This window comes from Amia ocellicauda, chromosome 8 (assembly GCF_036373705.1).
Source record: "Amia ocellicauda isolate fAmiCal2 chromosome 8, fAmiCal2.hap1, whole genome shotgun sequence".
Classification (NCBI taxonomy): Eukaryota; Metazoa; Chordata; class Actinopteri; order Amiiformes; family Amiidae; genus Amia; species Amia ocellicauda.
This window is the reverse complement of record NC_089857.1, coordinates 25,986,099-26,004,208: the sequence shown is the minus strand read 5'-3', so window position 1 is coordinate 26,004,208 and position 18,110 is coordinate 25,986,099. Positions and strand designations below refer to the sequence as shown.

The following is an 18,110-nucleotide window of genomic DNA, read 5'->3' as shown; positions in this document are numbered from 1 at the left end:
ACTGTGCCTTTTTTTTTAGCAAGCTTTAAAGAAATAGTTGCATTGATGATTGACTGACAAATGTATCTTCAGTGGTCTAAATTAAAACATACACTCACCTAAAGGATTATTAGGAACACCATACTAATACTGTGTTTGACCCCCTTTCGCCTTCAGAACTGCCTTAATTCTACGTGGCATTGATTCAACAAGGTGCTGAAAGCATTCTTTAGAAATGTTGGCCCATATTGATAGGATAGCATCTTGCAGTTGATGGAGATTTGTGGGATGCACATCCAGGGCACAAAGCTCCCGTTCCACCACATCCCAAAGATGCTCTATTGGGTTGAGATCTGGTGACTGTGGGGGCCAGTTTAGTACAGTGAACTCATTGTCATGTTCAAGAAACCAATTTGAAATGATTCGACCTTTGTGACATGGTGCATTATCCTGCTGGAAGTAGCCATCAGAGGATGGGTACATGGTGGTCATAAAGGGATGGACATGGTCAGAAACAATGCTCAGGTAGGCCGTGGCATTTAAACGATGCCCAATTGGCACTAAGGGGCCTAAAGTGTGCCAAGAAAACATCCCCCACACCATTACACCACCACCACCAGCCTGCACAGTGGTAACAAGGCATGATGGATCCATGTTCTCATTCTGTTTACGCCAAATTCTGACTCTACCATCTGAATGTCTCAACAGAAATCGAGACTCATCAGACCAGGCAACATTTTTCCAGTCTTCAACTGTCCAATTTTGGTGAGCTTGTGCAAATTGTAGCCTCTTTTTCCTATTTGTAGTGGAGATGAGTGGTACCCGGTGGGGTCTTCTGCTGTTGTAGCCCATCCGCCTCAAGGTTGTACGTGTTGTGGCTTCACAAATGCTTTGCTGCATACCTCGGTTGTAATGAGTGGTTATTTCAGTCAAAGTTGCTCTTCTATCAGCTTGAATCAGTCAGCCCATTCTCCTCTGACCTCTAGCATCAACAAGGCATTTTCGCCCACAGGACTGCCGCATACTGGATGTTTTTCCCTTTTCACACCATTCTTTGTAAACCCTAGAAATGGTTGTGTGTGAAAATCCCAGTAACTGAGCAGATTGTGAAATACTCAGACCGGCCCGTCTGGCACCAACAACCATGCCACGCTCAAAATTGCTTAAATCACCTTTCTTTCCCATTCAGACATTCAGTTTGGAGTTCAGGAGATTGTCTTGACCAGGACCACACCCCTAAATGCATTGAAGCAACTGCCATGTGATTGGTTGGTTAGATAATTGCATTAATGAGAAATTGAACAGGTGTTCCTAATAATCCTTTAGGTGAGTGTATTTTCATTGACACAAAGCCAGTCATTGATTGTTGTGTAACAAAGGTTAGGCTATGTGTTGGTCCTCCATTTAGAAGTTTTGCAAATTACTGTAGGATAATGGTGAGCCTCCATATTCTTTGTATGTTAACAGTGGGAGCTGGGTCTTTTTTTAAATGTATTTCACTGAAGCTTTCAAAGGTCTAGGCGTCTGAGATACTGTATTGAGGGTAATTTGATTCACAAGCTGCCTTTTAAGAAAAATATAAATAGTTATTCAGTGACCTTCATAAGAAATGGATGGAATCCTTTTGTAACTAAATCCTGGAGCATTAGCTCTCACTGGTAAATACATTGTTTATTTTACATGCCATCACTAGACAGCTTAAAGCACTTGATTTGATATTAAGGAAAAGATTTGGGCTACTGTTTGGAAGAAGTATGCCTTTTTTGGCTGTTTTGTACATGAATTCCTTACTTCTTCTCCAGATGCACTTGATGAGAGAGACAGATACACCTTTAAAACATGGTCATGAGGAAAATTCCTCTCCTCAGGTGATTTTTCCCTCTTCTCTTCCCATTGTGTGGATTAATACCCACCCACTCTTGCAAGCTGCAATCCTTTTGGAATCAAATGGCACATTGGAGTCATGCTACATCCATCTGAGAAAACACCTGAATGAGAATAATTGTATTCCTGTTGTTTGTCAAGCTGGACAAGTTTGTTTGGCAGTAAAAATCAGGATGAATAAAAAAATAAATGGCTAAACTCATTAGTTTTCTATAAAATCATAAGAATCTATTAAGTATGCATTAGAATATTGGAATAGGAAGTAAAATATTGCATTGTCAAAGGTTATTGCAATAAATTCCTAAGCTCTCTGGGATAGTTAGCAAATTTGCAGATGAAACTAAAATAGGTGGCTCAGCAGATACAATCTCGGCAGCACAGGTTATTCAAAGGGACTTAGATAATATTCAGTTGTGGGCCGACACCTGGCAGATGAAATTCAATGTGGACAAGTGCAAGGTATTACATGCAGGTAACAAAAATGTCCACTATAATTACACTATGGGAGGAACAGAACTAGATGACTCTAGGAGTCTACATAGACTCCTCAGTCTCCATCTAAACAATGTGGGAAGCAATTAAAAAAGGCAAAAAGAATGTTAGGATACATTGTCAAAAGTGTAGAATTGAGAACAAGGGCAGTAATGTTCAGACTGTACAATGCACTAGTTTGAACTCATCTGGATACTGTGTACAGTTCTGGGCTCCACACTTCAAGAAAGATATCGCTGCTCTAGAGGCAGTTCAGAGGAGAGCAACCAGACTTATTCCAGGTCTGAAGGGAATGTCCTACTGAGAGACTGAGGGAACTGAACCTTTTCACCCTGGAACAGAGGAGACTACGTGGGGACTTGATTCAAGTCTTCAAAATCATGAAAGTCATCGACCACATCAAACCAGAGGAGCTTCACGGCATTCAATACGAGAAAACAGGAGACACTTCACACGGAGAGTCATCACAATCTGTAAGAAACTCGCAGAACAATGTGGTTGAAACCAACAATTTGGGAACATTTAAAAATAGACTGCATAGGATCCTTGGATCACGTAGTTGTTAATGACACGAAACAAGCATAATTGGTCGAATGGCCTCTCGTTTTTGTAAACTTTGTTCTTATTCTGTTATGTTCACAGTTTAAAAAATAACTGTGCTTTATTGATTGACGTGTTTATGGTGTGATTGTCAAAAAATATTTTCTTGTACATTTTCCTGGCAAAACTCCATTGATTTTGTGGACGTCAAGGATTTGTCAAAGCACTTTTTACAATATAGATCTATGTTCTTCTCTCTTTTCAAACCATTTTGTCTTGTATTAACAGGACCAAGATAAAAAAAAAATCTACAGAAAACCTCAATCTTGCATTGATGGATGGACTGCGGTTTGCAGCTAACAAACATGTCAGTCTCAGAAATGTGCACATTTGGTTTGACTGAACATTTATTTACCCTTTAGGAGACATTTCGGAGAAGACTTTATTGACATAGCACATTACTTTTGACACCAAAGTAAGCACCTAGTGCAGACTGTTCTTTTCCATAACAGTTCAGTATTTGGTGTAGCCTATATTCACATATTTTCCGCTCTTTAAACAGCCAAAGCCAGCTGTTCTACACAGTACAATCCACCAGGGAAGAATGGCAGCACACTCGGCCCAGCCTTTCACCACAGAATGTGATTTACTACTGTGCTGAAGATAGGCAGCTGTGATACTGAGCACCATGCACATTGCCAAGGAGTGTGGAGCAGCCTTGTAAACCAAAGCCCTCCTCCTCTTTCTCAAAGGAATGGTGTGTGTGCTGATGCTTTCCAGAGTAAACATTTCAGCTGTCTCTCTCTAGAGCGAGCTCTGCTTGACTGACCTGTACTGAAGGCAACGAAGTAGTACAGTTGTCTTATGTTACCTCAGAGCTAAGGAGGATTCATCCTCCTCAGGGTACTTTGTGACGTTATGGACTTCTCTCCCCTGTTCTTTGGATACTGCAGCTTTAATAATTAAGTGAGGTGGAGGAGAAAGAGAGACAGAGAGACAGAGAGACGGCAAGAGAGAAGGGGAGAGTGGGAGAGGCATCCGACTTTGGCTTGCAATAGTGCAGATTTAGTCATGATTCTCATAGCTTTCGAAGGGCATGACTCCTTGGTAGGAGGTTATCAAGAGCTTTATTGGAGCTCCCTTTGACTTCTCTGTAGGAATATTGAAGAATGCCATGCTGTTTGGTAAGTGTGTTTTATTAAGCTTTAATTTCATCCAGGGTTGTTCTTGTGTGTTGTCTGGTGCTTTGGAGCCTTGCTGCGTAATGTTTCATGGAACAGTATACTAAATATGTTTTTATTTCTGTTTATTCTGCAGCTTAAATCTTGAATTGAGTTTTGTGTTTTAACAGTTTTTCATCTTGTTAATTTAAAGCATCAGTTGTCCAGTGACTTTTGATTTCTTATTGCTTGGCAATTTTTAGGTAAGTGGACTAATTGTCTATTTAATGATCTATTCTTGTTAAGAGTGCAGAGATACAGTAATTGGGGTCATTCAAGAAGCTTTCAGTTATTGCTAATAGACAGGTTTGATTTGAATGCCATCTTTAGTTATGAGTAGGGCAAATCTGTTTGATTTTAGTGTTTTTTATTTTAAGTCTTCAGCTAGTTAGTTGTTGTGGGTTATAAGTCCAAGTTTTGTGCAGGAGCAAACCACATGCTCAATTCAAGTCATTCATATAATTTCATATAATTTTTCTTTGTGGTTTTGATTGAAGAGACACGGAAGGACCTGAGCCAAAACACACCCTCCCATTGTTTGCCAGTTGTAAGCTCTGTCTCCGTACAATGTGGTTGATCCAGAGTAACTTTACACATAATTGCTACCATCAGACTTTATCACCTCCGTTTCTATTGTAGCATTCAAAGCTGTTAAAATTTGAACTCGGAGAAATTCAAATTTTCTATACTGTTGCAGGTTTACTTACCATATGAAAGCAGTGTCCATATTTACTGTGGGGAAAACAAATATTTTGAATAATTGGGCTTTTTTGCATTGAATTATATTTTGACATACAGGTAGGCTATTGTTACAAATCCTACTTTACTGTTGACAAGTTGCTTTTCTGTGCAGTGATTTGATGCACTTTGGACATAGTTGGTCAAGAACAGGATAAAACATCTGCAAGGCTTTAGGAAATTAGGATTTGCAAGGTGTTGAAAACCTGTGAGAAATTAGTATATTAAGAAGTGTGCAAGGGTGAAAGAAACAGATCTAACTTGTAGCTGACTGTAATCAAGCTGCAAAAACTTACAGTACAGCTGTTTTATTCATATTACAATTGAAAATGATGGTCTCTCTCACTTTATATGTGCTTTACATTTTATTCATATTTTTAGCTTGATGTATCACTTGCTTGTGAGCCTCCAAGAGGTACACACTGCCTCAGTCAGTCTCTCTCTGGGATTTTCCTCTGTGAGATCAAAGCTTCTTAAATGTCTTTTCAAGTGCAATCACAACACATCAAAGCCTTTTTTCCTGTGCCTTCCAGCTTTTAGTCCCTGTCCTAATAGTAGTGTTGAACGGCATGCAGTCCTTTTGTCATTCAAGTTCTATCTATAAACAGGAGTACACACAATTTACCACCTTAAAAATATATCTGCACATTAAAGGGATGTTCTGTAGCCAGATACACTGAAATAGAATATTATTTTTAATTATTTTTCATTGTGTGCCCCCTGTGAATATAATACATTTTTGCACAATTTGCACCACTTTTGTTTGATCTGGTTATTTTTACATGATTTTAGCTAATATTTTAGCCTTTATTCTTTACTCTGAAATTACGTATGTTTTTAATAGTAATTTAATCCTTTTAGGGGGGAAGGGCGGGCAATGAAACTAGGTGCCTGCCCTGTGAGCACAGATTGGTGAAGACAGTCAGATGTATTCACTCAGTGACAGATTGTAACAACACAACTGCCAATTAGTGCATTTTGAAGATTTGTGTACAGTGATTTCAGGTAGTGTAAGATTGGTTTGGCTGTTGTGTAGAGTTTCCTGCATGTCCTCTGGAATAACAGTGTGTATCTTCACAATAAAGGTCTGATACATTGCTTTTAATTTATATATATGTGCCTCTCCTACACATACTATTGGAAAAATATGTTGTTAAATTAGTATTTTATATATTTAATTAAAGTAACACATTTTATGTGCTTAAATATTTTGGAACTGCACTTGGAAAATCTAAGAAAAAAACGGTTTTCATTCAGGAAGTCCATGAGAAATGCACATGGATTAAATAGTCAAGTCAGTTGATAGCTGCTTCTGTCTTGACACAATTTGTTTCTTGTGAACTTCCATTTTCATTGTGACCTTAGACCTATAAACTAATAAAAATGCATTGTAGTGAAATCCCTTTTGTCTGGATTGTAAATGTGCTTAGTTTTCCTGAATATTTTATATCCCATTGAATGAGATATTGGAGTTTTAGGGCAGCTTGTGAAACCTCAAGATTATACTGATGTCATTTTTTGGAAAACCACAATTTATTGTAGAATTTTGTTTCTACTAAATAATTTATCAAGAAACTTGGGAATTTGTTTCTTTTTGTACAGCAAGTAGCTACTTTACCAGTTCTTTAAAATCATGAATACAGTTGAAACTTTATTATTGAGTTCAGTGTATTTAGGTAATACACTGCACCTTGCTGCCTGCTGATGATAGTGTATTGTCTTAAATACTTTTCTCGCTTTACTTATAGTAGGGAGCTCTGAACTCGTATAATGTTTGTTGCAGAAATTTCTAACATTGTGTACAATGTTCTGGTTAAAATGAACATGAGAAATGTACATGGATTAAATAGTCTTTTACATGTTTTCCCCTTTAATTTTAGCCTTTAATAAATTTGATAAATAACCCTTATTTTGGGGTATTTATTTTCAAGATTGCTTTTATTCTAATTTTAATCTGGTATACTTGCTGTGGGAAAGGGTAAATCACAATAAACTGCAAGTGAAAACATTTAATGACCGAAAAAGGGTGAAATTCACTCCTGGACCATTTACATCTAATTGGCTTGGTAATGCTTTCTCAGGAGATGGAATAATTTCCAACTACATACATTTGGTATTCCCAACAGAATGATTTTTCTTGAGCTTGGATATTGAAAACGTCAGTGATCTTTGCTCTGTAAAATACAGGATGTTTTTCAAACGGCTAAAGTATCCCAAAGATGTGTCTAAATTGTTTATCCACTTAAGTTATAGCATAAGGCAATAGGGTTTTCTTAATGTCCTCTACATCTTATTGTCCAAGTAGGCTACATGTTCATGTTCATGTTCACTGAAGGTGTCAATGGAATATGTTTTTGCAATTTGGGCTACACATAATTATTGTCTTCAAAAGGCAATAATGGGTTTGTGGCATATTGGAGAAATAATGCTTCATGAAGCACACACTTCCATCTGGAATTGTGTGCTATGGGCATTTTGCATCCTAAGGTAAAGGACCAAATGTTTAATGTACCAAGAAATCTATTTCCAGATGGTACTTTAGCACTTACATCCTGCAGTACTACAGTTATTTATTTTGGCTATAGGCCTAAAGTGCACACTATTTTATTTACTTAGCAATTTCATATATATGCCTATATTTTTTTTATTTGTCTGTGTAAAAACAGTAGTGCTATATAAAATCTATCCCATTTTATGAGTAAATATTTATTTTAATTATGCTATAGATTTCAAATCCGTTTTAAGATTTAAGGTTTAAAGTTGTTTTGAAACTAATTGTAGTTACATTCCAACTCCTTAAGATAGGGCAACAGTTCTTGCAAAGACAGAGAGAGTGTCTTGTTAATCTTCTTATGTCTTCTCTGCTCTCCACCCGGGCTTATCTCTTATGTTATTTATTGTGGTGTGAATGTATATGAACAAAGCTATTCTGTATGAACTGAACCAGCTCACTCATGCATAGCAGTCCCCTCCCCCTACAGTCCTCTGGCATTTTAACGAAGCCTTGCCAAGCTGCGTTCGCTGGTCTGCAAGTGTGTGTAATATGCTTGTGTTTAAATACAATGACACTGTGTCTGGCTTTCCACTGTCCCGAATCATCAATTAGATATAATTTATGTCAGACTTACTAGGAGGACTCCCTTCTGTTATGTGCCGATAATATTATGTATTGAATTTTGAAACTGAATTGACACAGTTGAATGGCATTTGAAGGGTATAGGAGAAGATCATAATTTGTGTGGAAACCTACATTTTTTATTATATGAAATGAAAGTATTTTTTTGTAATCTGAGTATGACAGGTGCATGATAAGGACTAAAGATGTTCATATTGCAGAGAGCCAACTGCAGCTTGTATGCTATAAGGTAGTTGTTTATTTAGTGTCCTTGGTTGCACTGTAAGCATCTTAAAGTTCTTGGTTGCAATTTGTCAGCTAAACCAAATAATTGAGCCCCTTGAATTGACAGCAGCAATTTCACTAGGATATTATAATAATGATACATTTTTGTGGGAAAATGTAAGGCTTGACAATTTTAGAATTGGATTAAATTCTTATGAAAAAAGTAGCATTTCTCTTCCACTAGCACATCATTCAACAATTCAGCAATCATTTATTTGTATGGAGCAATTAGAATTTACATGGCAATATAGATATTAAAGTATTGCTGCAAAGTGATCTAGTGGTCAGGAGCATATTTATATCTAACCACACATGGAAACTGATTAAAATTACAGTTTAGATAATTGAGTGGTTTCTTTTTTTAAATTGTATTTACATTTGTTACTTTTTTTTTTAACTAATTACTACACTTCAAAACAAGTTTTAAAGAATGGAATGGGAAACTGACAGTAAACACTTGTTCTTGAGACAGTCAACTTCAGATCACAACCAAGTGACAAGATCCTTAGATTTCAGAGAGCCACATTGGGGTTTGCTTCCGTGAAGTAAAACTCTGGCCTGAGCATCGTGGAAATCCAATAAGCCTGATATTAGTCATCAGACTATTTGGAGTTACTGTTATCTGATACAGGCACCCTGGTTCGCTGTTCCTCGCTCTATCACTCCTACGTGGACCACAGGCCTCCTGGTTATTGACAAAGGTTGGTGATTTCTCCAGTCACATTTGTCATTGGTTGAGCACTGCATACAGGAGCAATCATGAAGGGTTTACTTGGGTCTGTGTCAGTGAGTAGAATAGTTTTGGTTGGTTGTGGTGGCATAATTGTGTAGGAAACAAGTTACAGGTGACTTGTGTGTTAGCCTGTTGTGTTTTGTTGTTGTTCATAATCTGGCAACGCTTTTTTCCCTATATGTGGAGACCCGTGTTTCTTCCGTAGTTCCAGCACCATTGTAATCCTTAATCTTTCAACATGATACGGCTTGTCCTCACACAGCAGGGCTTGCTCAAGACTTTCGGCTGGGATCAGTGTCCTGCACTGGTCTGTTGTATCACTGGATATTAACTTCATCCAGAATAAGTAATATGCCAAATAAAGCAGTAGACCTGGCTGTTGCTTGGCAGGCATTATTCAATGGAGGAACACCCCTGTGGTTGATGTGCAGACTATCTGCCAGTCCATGCACATTTTGTGTTGACACTAGTGGTGGACATAGAAAATATTGTTGATTTCTGTTATTGAATCTTATTGAATCTTACATATAAGAACTGATGCTTTGAAACAATTAATTGAGAGAGTTTCTGAAAAATGCATACCTATGAAGTACTTTAGAAAGGTGTTTTATGTTGGTCTTTACCTTATTCCACTCACTAGCAAAGATACACTGTGGAGCTGTGAAACTGTAATATTGTTCTTTTTTAGGGAAGGCACTATAAAACTTTGTAATCTACACATTTTCAGAATCATGGCTATGGCAGTCTTCCAGTTTGCCGATTTAGCTAAATCTCGGTTTTTATTCTTGCTGACATCGAGTGATATATAATTAATCATTTGTGCTATTTGTCAGGGTGGCATCTTGAAAGAGTGAGACATTTTATTTTAATAAAAAAAGAAGAAACCTATGATTTGTTCTGTAATTTACATTCCTGAAGGAATCCGTAATATGGCTTGTGTGTGTTTCCATTTCTGCGGGGAACTGTCCAAACTAAATCCAAATATCCATATCCATGCATCGTTAAACTCTACTGGGTACTTGCAATGTTACCAAATCTCCATGCTAAATGGAAATCGGTCACCATCTTTTATAAAACCTAATGAGGGAGGCGTTGAATAGCGAAGTGTTTTTGCAAATGGTGGTTCCTGTTTAAAATAGACTACAATCCAGAGAACAGGATAAATGCAAGTATTTTGGTCAAGAGTCCTAACATTTTGCATTAGTAACCATTACAGCTCCATATATTTTTTTCTGCAAAGTACTTTGCCTGGAAAAATATTACAAAAGGTGAAATATGGTAGAATGTAGCTGCAATGTTGCCGCTGTATTTCCATTCCAAAACTTTGCTAAAAAGAACCATTCAACCTGAAATATGCAGTGTAAAGTAGGCTAATTTGCATAAAAACAATCCACACAAACTTGTGCTTGTTTTATTCAGCCATTGCTTCAGGTTTTGTTTGTTTGTATTGTTTTGTTTTGGCTTTGTTTGTTAAAGACAGGAGGGAAAACAATGCAGAACAGTTGACTAGCAGCTCATGGTTTGTGTGGGTGAGGACTTGGCAGTATACTGCAGACCAAGTTAATCATACTGTAACTTGTGTAAAAGGCTACAGCTGTGTTTTTTCTGCTAAAGTTTTTATTTTAGTGCATTTCATTCAATCATTGAACATTTGAAAGAGATTGGTGTTCCTTACTGTTTTAGTGAAAATGTATGTCTCCCTGACTTATTGTACAGCTGTACTGTGTGCCTCTGTGAACCTTGTTTCAGTTTTTCTTCTCTCCAATTCTCCTTTATCATCCCATCCTTTTATTTCCTTTAGACATCTCTTCCTCTGTAGCCCAGTGTGCACAGACCTTTCACAAATAAACCTCAAAAACAACTATCAAAAAATCTCTAAGAACCTACTGACAGCACAAGACCTCGTAATTTAAACTGGCATACTGCCATCATAGCCCTTTCACACGGGCAAAGGGATAATGACAGACTATCTTTGAAGCTTGCTATCAGTCAACAAAATGTTATTATGGCAGCTGAAACCAATTCAACAACTTCACTTAAAATAGCTGAGAACTGGATTTAGGTGTTTAAAATCAGATGAAACCTTGAACTTGAGTTCCTTGTTTCTGTTTTTCAATTTCTATAACTATTGTGTAAAAAAAAAAAAAAAAGAGATCTGATTCTTCCCATTTATTTATTTTGCATTATTATGCCTCTTTGACATTGACTTCGTCTTAATGAATAGATTATAGTAATGTGCTATAAATGAAACAAGTTGTATCTACTCTTACAAATGTTTTTGAAATTCCTCTAAATTTCTAATTTCTAAACTAAGGACAAAATGAATTGAGTGACTCAGAATGCAAACCAAATGGGATTAAGTGTTTCCACAACCTAATACACAGCAAACAGTTGTTTTTGTAAGTCTGTCTCTTGTTGCAAGACTTGATCACACCCTGAGCACATACAGTATGTTACCATCTTAACTCAAGACAAGCAGAAACCCCATCCAAACGAGCAAGAGGCAGCTTAGAATGCTGTTTGTCCATTGTCAAATACCCAGTGTTAGTGTTAACACCAGTGTTCTCAGAAATCAAATGTTCATATTTGTTTTGTTTTGCTACTTGAATAAAAAAACAGTTTTTAGTTATCCTTCATTAAAGGACAAGACAACCTTTGAGTCATCTCTCTTCAAAAATACTTTAATTTAAAACCAAGCACTTTACATTATAATGAAAGTTACAAGTGTAAAGATCACACCTCATGAGACATCTTGTCCTTGAGATAAAAAAAGAGCTACAGGAACCCATTATTATGGTTTTCAAATTCTAAAAAAAATTAAATGTAGAACTATTGTAAAATAAGAATAAAAACCCTTCTTGAAAAGAATAGTGACTGGGAAGTATTTTTTCATATTGTCGTTACATTTCTTTAAAATTTCAGTCATTCATCTTTACAACCTTTGCACTAAGGCCCAGGCCTATTCAAAACTTTAACCTAATTACAATAATTTATTGAAAGAAACCACTTTGTACTTTCATATCAAAACACAAATGGGTACAATTTGATGGTCTGCTTTTCACAACTAGGTCAAAGTTTTGATTTGGTGTAGTCCTAAATGTAGGATGGCATTGAAGGGATATTATACATAATGCATCAAAGAGCATATGAAGAGCTGCTCTCTATTCTTAAGAGGTTATATAGATGTGGATGTTTATCAACAGCTTCTTTCTTAAGTTGTTCCATTGTGCTTTGGGAAGGCTACCATGTGGAAAATGTTTACATTTTTCTGCATCATGTGACCCTGTATGTTTTGCAATTGGTAGACCCACATCAAAAGGCCAAGGAACTTTTTCAAGACACCACTTGCAGGAGTGCGTGTGATGTATCGCCAACCTGTCAGACAGAGTTGGATTCCAGTGAGTGAGACCCAGAAATGTTGTCAAGAGTGTAAAGTATTAATCAGGCAAAAACAACTCTCTCTGATATTACTGTTGAGTGAAGACATCTTGGCCAATTTCAAGCCAACCCAGGCCTGATCGTATTTTTGCCAGTTGTGCAAAGTAGTGACAGTCAGCTATGGGCCTGGGTTATTTTCAATTTAAAGGTTTAATCTGAAAGAAATGGAAGCTAATGTCAAACTATAGCCTATGTTGTTGATTTTGGGTTCGTTGTCGGATGTGTTGTGTGCCAAATGAATGATTGTGTATCGGGGACTAGAGGGAGTGGAGAGGAAGAAAAAGTTATTCATCCTCTTTTGCTCATCTAGTTATTAACAGCTTAAAGATCCAAGACTCATCTTGTTTACCCCCGGTGACTCAGAGTTCACAACATGAGTAGGCTGCCTATTCCCTGTTGAAGTGACTGCTGTTATGAAGGCTGAAGTTAGTTTAGCTTATTTTCTGTGTATGCTATTTATGCCCTCTGCTCCTAGACTGTGTGCGCTGAGTTTAAAGGTCTGGGTGGTCTTTTGGAATCTCTTGAAAAAGTATTGAATTCTTGAAAAACATCGGTTGTCTTTTTTTGTTTCAAGTGGGGTAAAAAAGCTTGCTCTGTCCAACCGTCTGTCTGTTTATCTGTCAGTATCTCTGTCTATCGATCCGTGCTATTAGTAAATCATATGGTAGAGTACTTTTTTGTGAGGTAATGTTCTGTTGGTACTTCCTTCGGTACCATAAGGCAATAATGTGATCATGGTTATTAGACTTTGCTGTGCAGGCACTTTGTTCCCAGTCACTCCTCCAGTAGTCATGGTAACGGCATCCCCCACAAAGTTGGTGACTACTTACTCTCGCTTTACTAATTGTTAGCAAGTCAGGCATAACCGCCAGCTATCCTGGATTGCTGAAGTGTCTTTTGTAAGGAGATACTAAAAGCTGTGGTTTCTCATGTTTTAAAATAGCATTCTAAAGAGTTAAGCATTTGTTGATGTGAATATGTAGTTAAGACTGATTTCAGATTACCTTTTTATCTTATGGATGTCAATCATGCAGAAAGACACTTTATATGACAACATTTATTTGTAATGAAGGTGAATTATCAGGCCCAACCAATACAGGAGGATGAAGTGTTTAGATTTCTAGAGTAACCTGATCCCTAGATTTTTAGATTTTAATCTTATTGACTTACACTTTAATTTCAGTATGAAACTCTTGATGTAGTTAGCCTTGTATTTAAGATAATTGTATGTAATTCATATAATTGATGCATTGTTTTTGTGTTTTTCTGAATTGCACAGTGAACGTGAGTTTGTGGATGTATAATTACATTTTTATTTTTCTTAAGAAGTGCATTGGTTATGGAATGTCTATTGACATCTTTGTAAATGTAACTTTCAGATGTTAACATTGCTTTTTTTTTTCTTTGTAGGATCACCCTGGTTTAATCTTCTGGGAAAAAATCGACTTTCAAATCTTTGAACAGAAGAAATCCAAATTTCTTATGAATGAATATTTCCCAGTTGCAGCTATGACAGTCAAGTAAGTATTGTTTTCATATTTGAATGTTTTTCCAAATTTGTTGCAGTTACCACTTTGCATTAAGGCTTGTATATCAATTTAGATAACTAACTCTATGCTACTGTATTGATTTTCTGATTATAATCATTTGACATTACAGACCTTAAAAAAATAAAGAATATAAAGGGCCCTTTTAAAAACCAAAAAAGAAATGTACGTGTTTTGCAGTGAAGTTCATTTGCATCCTCATTTGCTCTGGTATGTTTGCAGTTGCTGCTGACTGCCTTTTTTCTTCTAAGAATCATTCATTTGGAAACATTGAACCAGTGCCACCAGCTTGCTGCTCAGTCCTGGGATCTCTTAGTTCTCAGAGCAAACAATGAATAAAAATAGGCCACAAAAATTAGTGCAACTTGTAGTCCATTGTATCTTACAGCTGACTGGGAAAGGAAATAACATGTAGCAAACCGCAGACTCAAACGACTCTGTATGGTGTGTTTTGGTTAATTATTATATGTTTAAAAGCTGAATTTCCAAATATATAGGCAACTGTTGGGATAATAAATTAAACCAAGCATAATGCTTTTTCCATGGAAACATTAACCAATTTTGTTCACTAAAAGAAATGACTAAGGAAAGAGGTTATAATCCAGCATGGCTCTTACACAAATGCATGTTCGTATCAGTAAATGCATTTGCTTTTAGATTGAAAGAAATGCTTTATTTGCTATTAGTTCTAACAATGGGTATTTTTTCCTGATACCCATTTTCATTATTATTTTCATATAATTATCTTTAATAATGTCTCTCTGTAAATCTGCAGTGTTATTTGCAGGTTGCCAGTTACTTTCTTTTGCTGATACCTTGCTTTCAAAACAACATGCATAACTACATAAATAAAGTAATAACCATCGTATTGCTTTGATTGAAGATCCATACAAGCCACTTGCATGCCACCCTGAGGGGAATCTGAGTCGCAGTAAGCTATGACACAGTCCATATTCTATTGATATCTGGACTAAAGGGGTCAACCCGCACTTCAATGCCTGTCACTTTGTCTGCCTATTGAGATTCATCAATCTAAAATATGGCCTGTGTGATAGCCTTGTAAACTCTATCTAATGCTTACTTGGTTGCAGTATTGCCACCCCCTGTTTGGACACCAATCACTCAAATGGAATTGTAAATAGAACTCGCTAGTAATGCTCACAAAGAGCAAATCATTGCTAAGTAGAGTCCAATATACAATATTAATTTAACTTAATGCATCAGTGATTAACCTTGTTTTGAAATTAAGGGTGCCAATAATTTTCTCTGTGATTGTACATGTACATACAGAGTCCTACCATATTCAAATGAGCAGCCTTGACAATGACTGAATAAAATAAAAAAATAGTTGAAACTGAGGCTGAAGTTGGGGTTTGTACTATGCTTATGGAAATACTTTTGGTATTTCCTCTCTTTTGTATGATTGTTAATATCAGTATTGAAGGACTTAAATAGTATTGTGACGCATTTTAAAAAATCAGGTTTGATTTCCCCACTTCAGCACAGTTCTACCACTGGTCTTCAAAGCATAATGGTAATAAAATAAATTACAACATTATTTGAAGGTGCCGAATGTTTTGCAGTATTTGTTTATTAATATATGTATTGTGCTTGAAAGAGTTTAGAAGAGAGAGCAGTGGAGCTTTAGCAGTGATATTTAGTTTTCTAGCCTTAAGTGTTATCAGCCTATTTTCTTTACAGTCCATTTTCAATATGCAAAAAGGGTGCTTACTAAAACATGCTGCCTTTTAAAGTCTTAGTATATGCAACTCTTGCAGAGAAAGGCATTGCTCCCTCACTAAGGCTGAGCATGCTGGGTTTCCTCCCCAGCTTATTGTTTGTTGCCATGGCGCTACTGACCTCCGAACTTACGTAGTACGTGAAAAGAGAAATGGCTGGTAGAGAATGGTCGTAGCTCTTGTTTTCCACATTCTCCCAAAATAAATCACTGAAACCTATTTTGTCCGGTCCCATCTGGTCTCTTGTCTCTCGCTATTTCACAGGCAGGCAGTGTACACTTTTGTGCTTTGGCAGTTGCTGGTCATGTTGTGTGCTGGCACCGTTCCTTCCTGAAACATACAGTGCTACACCTGTTCGTACATAGCACAATACAATCAACGTTAACCTATTGGTGTTCGGACAGCAGCATCACCACCCCCTTTCTTTAATATAGCATCTTAAAAACCAACCTCAAAGCCTTTAATATAAAGGATGTTGGTCAAAATATTGGGGTGTAGACACACAAATGCTCATCATGCATAGATTTGATTTTGCAGGCTATTAGCTAGTACACATTGTCTTATTAGATTATTTTTCCTCCATGAATTGCCTCTAAACAATCTTGAACTGGGTACATTGAAATACAATAAATAATGCATACCTTTCGGAAATAACCTAATTTGTGCAAAGTATTCTAGCTCCTATACTGCTCAGCTGAATGCTTTAGTTTTTCTGTAGTTATTTTTATTCTGCCCTTGAAGCATGTTGCTTAACATATTTTGGAAGTGGTGGGTCCTATGTGTGTTTGCACTTGTCTGTTGACTCAGTCCCCAGCACATAACATTTTCAAGTTTTTCAGTTACATTTACATCAATGTTTTTACATCAGCTTATGGTTTCTTTTATATAACAAGCACTGTATTATTTTTAACACAAGATAATTGAAGTTTAATGAAAATACAAAACATAAGCGCAGTGCAGACAAATTGTGGTTTCATAATGAACTATTCCAAGTACTTTAGAAGAACCCAAAAACATAATTGATAAGCAAGAAAATTAACTCTTTAAATTGAAGAAACTTTTTTTCTGCAGTATCAAACTGAAGAATCCTGTTCTGCATTTGAATCTGTTCTGAACTGCTGCTATATTAGCTAAATTGGATTTAAAAGGTTATATACATAATCTGCAACTAAGCAAGATGAAAAGACCTCCCAAAAACATGATTTCACAGTCTGTAAAACTGGATAATTCAAAAGTCAATTTAAAAAAATATAATTTTCATGGTTAAATTTTAAATAAGTGATGAGCTTTGACAAGTTGCCTAAAGGATCAAAGGTATCCTAGCAACCATAGCTGGGAGTGATGGAGGGCCAGATTTCGTTGTCCATTGTTCCGCCTGTGCTAGTCAGTGTTGGAGTACAATTGTTCGTCTGGAAGAATGATAAATGTTATGCCAAAAGGAAGTGAAGAAAAATGCCGAAATTGACCCTGTCATTGCCACAAAACAAAGCTCTCCTCTACATTGAACTGTTTAAAATTCATGCAGCTTGTGGTTTGTGATTAGCATTTTAGTTAATTTGATGCACACTGAACTGACACAGCCAAGAGTTAGCACAATGTGTACTTAGTACAAATAATGTTTTTAATTCTCCTGTAGTATATACTTGTCAGCAGGCTATCATTTGTATAAAGTATTGTCAGGTGTTACTCTGATTAACATACATTTAAAAAAAGCACATCATTTATTTTTATTGAAGTATTTTAAATATACTTTAAGTTATTAGATTTTAACAGTTAAAATGAAGCATGTTGCTTTCACAAGCAAGGTGGAAAGCAGACCTGCTTGGTGCAAATTGAAAGAAGTATAAAGGTATTTCTTAAGACCTGGTAACATTCTGTTGCCTCGTGTGAACAACCTCCTAAACACATGAGCATCACACACACAACCTGATTTTGCTGTGTTGCTCTTGTTCAAGGGAAAACCCCCCACCCCCCTGGATGAACAGAAATGTTAAGATTACTAAAACCATGCAAATATACAGTATGAATGAACTGAAATGCAAGATATTTGGCCAGACGTCAGCAGCTTAAGGGGTATGTTTTCTCAACTTTATTAAAAAATTCAATATCGCCAGTAAAATTCAACATAAGAAAACAATATAATCCCCTTAAGATGCTGACTTCTGGTAGAATACATTTGAAGTGGGGAGTTCATACATACTGTATATTTTAGATATGTTGTATACAACATCAGGTGACAAAAAACGAAAAATAAGTTACGCAACTAAACTTTTTAGTGTTTTGCTGTTGAAAGGTTTATGACCTGTTCAACGACATGTGTACATTTTATTTTACAATTTATAGCTTTAGGATATTTAACAGTGCTATTACTCTTGGCATCAAGACCATATCAGATTTTGG

The 18,110-nt window shown here is 36.5% G+C and overlaps 1 protein-coding gene across 5 annotated transcripts in view; it reads left to right on the top strand.

The window, feature by feature from the left end:
* Positions 1 to 18,110, top strand: part of sema4d (sema domain, immunoglobulin domain (Ig), transmembrane domain (TM) and short cytoplasmic domain, (semaphorin) 4D) — a 77,593-nt gene that overhangs the window by 5,980 nt on the left and 53,503 nt on the right. For 2 of the 5 annotated variants that reach the window (XM_066710816.1, XM_066710815.1), the window contains exons 1-2: positions 3,668 to 4,079; positions 13,835 to 13,944. In XM_066710816.1, the coding sequence (XP_066566913.1) occupies positions 4,065 to 4,079; positions 13,835 to 13,944 (125 nt within the window). In that variant the 5' untranslated portion in view covers positions 3,668 to 4,064. Of the gene's footprint in view, positions 1 to 3,666; positions 4,080 to 13,834; positions 13,945 to 18,110 lie in introns of those variants that run through there. The other 3 variants (XM_066710812.1, XM_066710813.1, XM_066710814.1) reach the window with 3 other exon arrangements.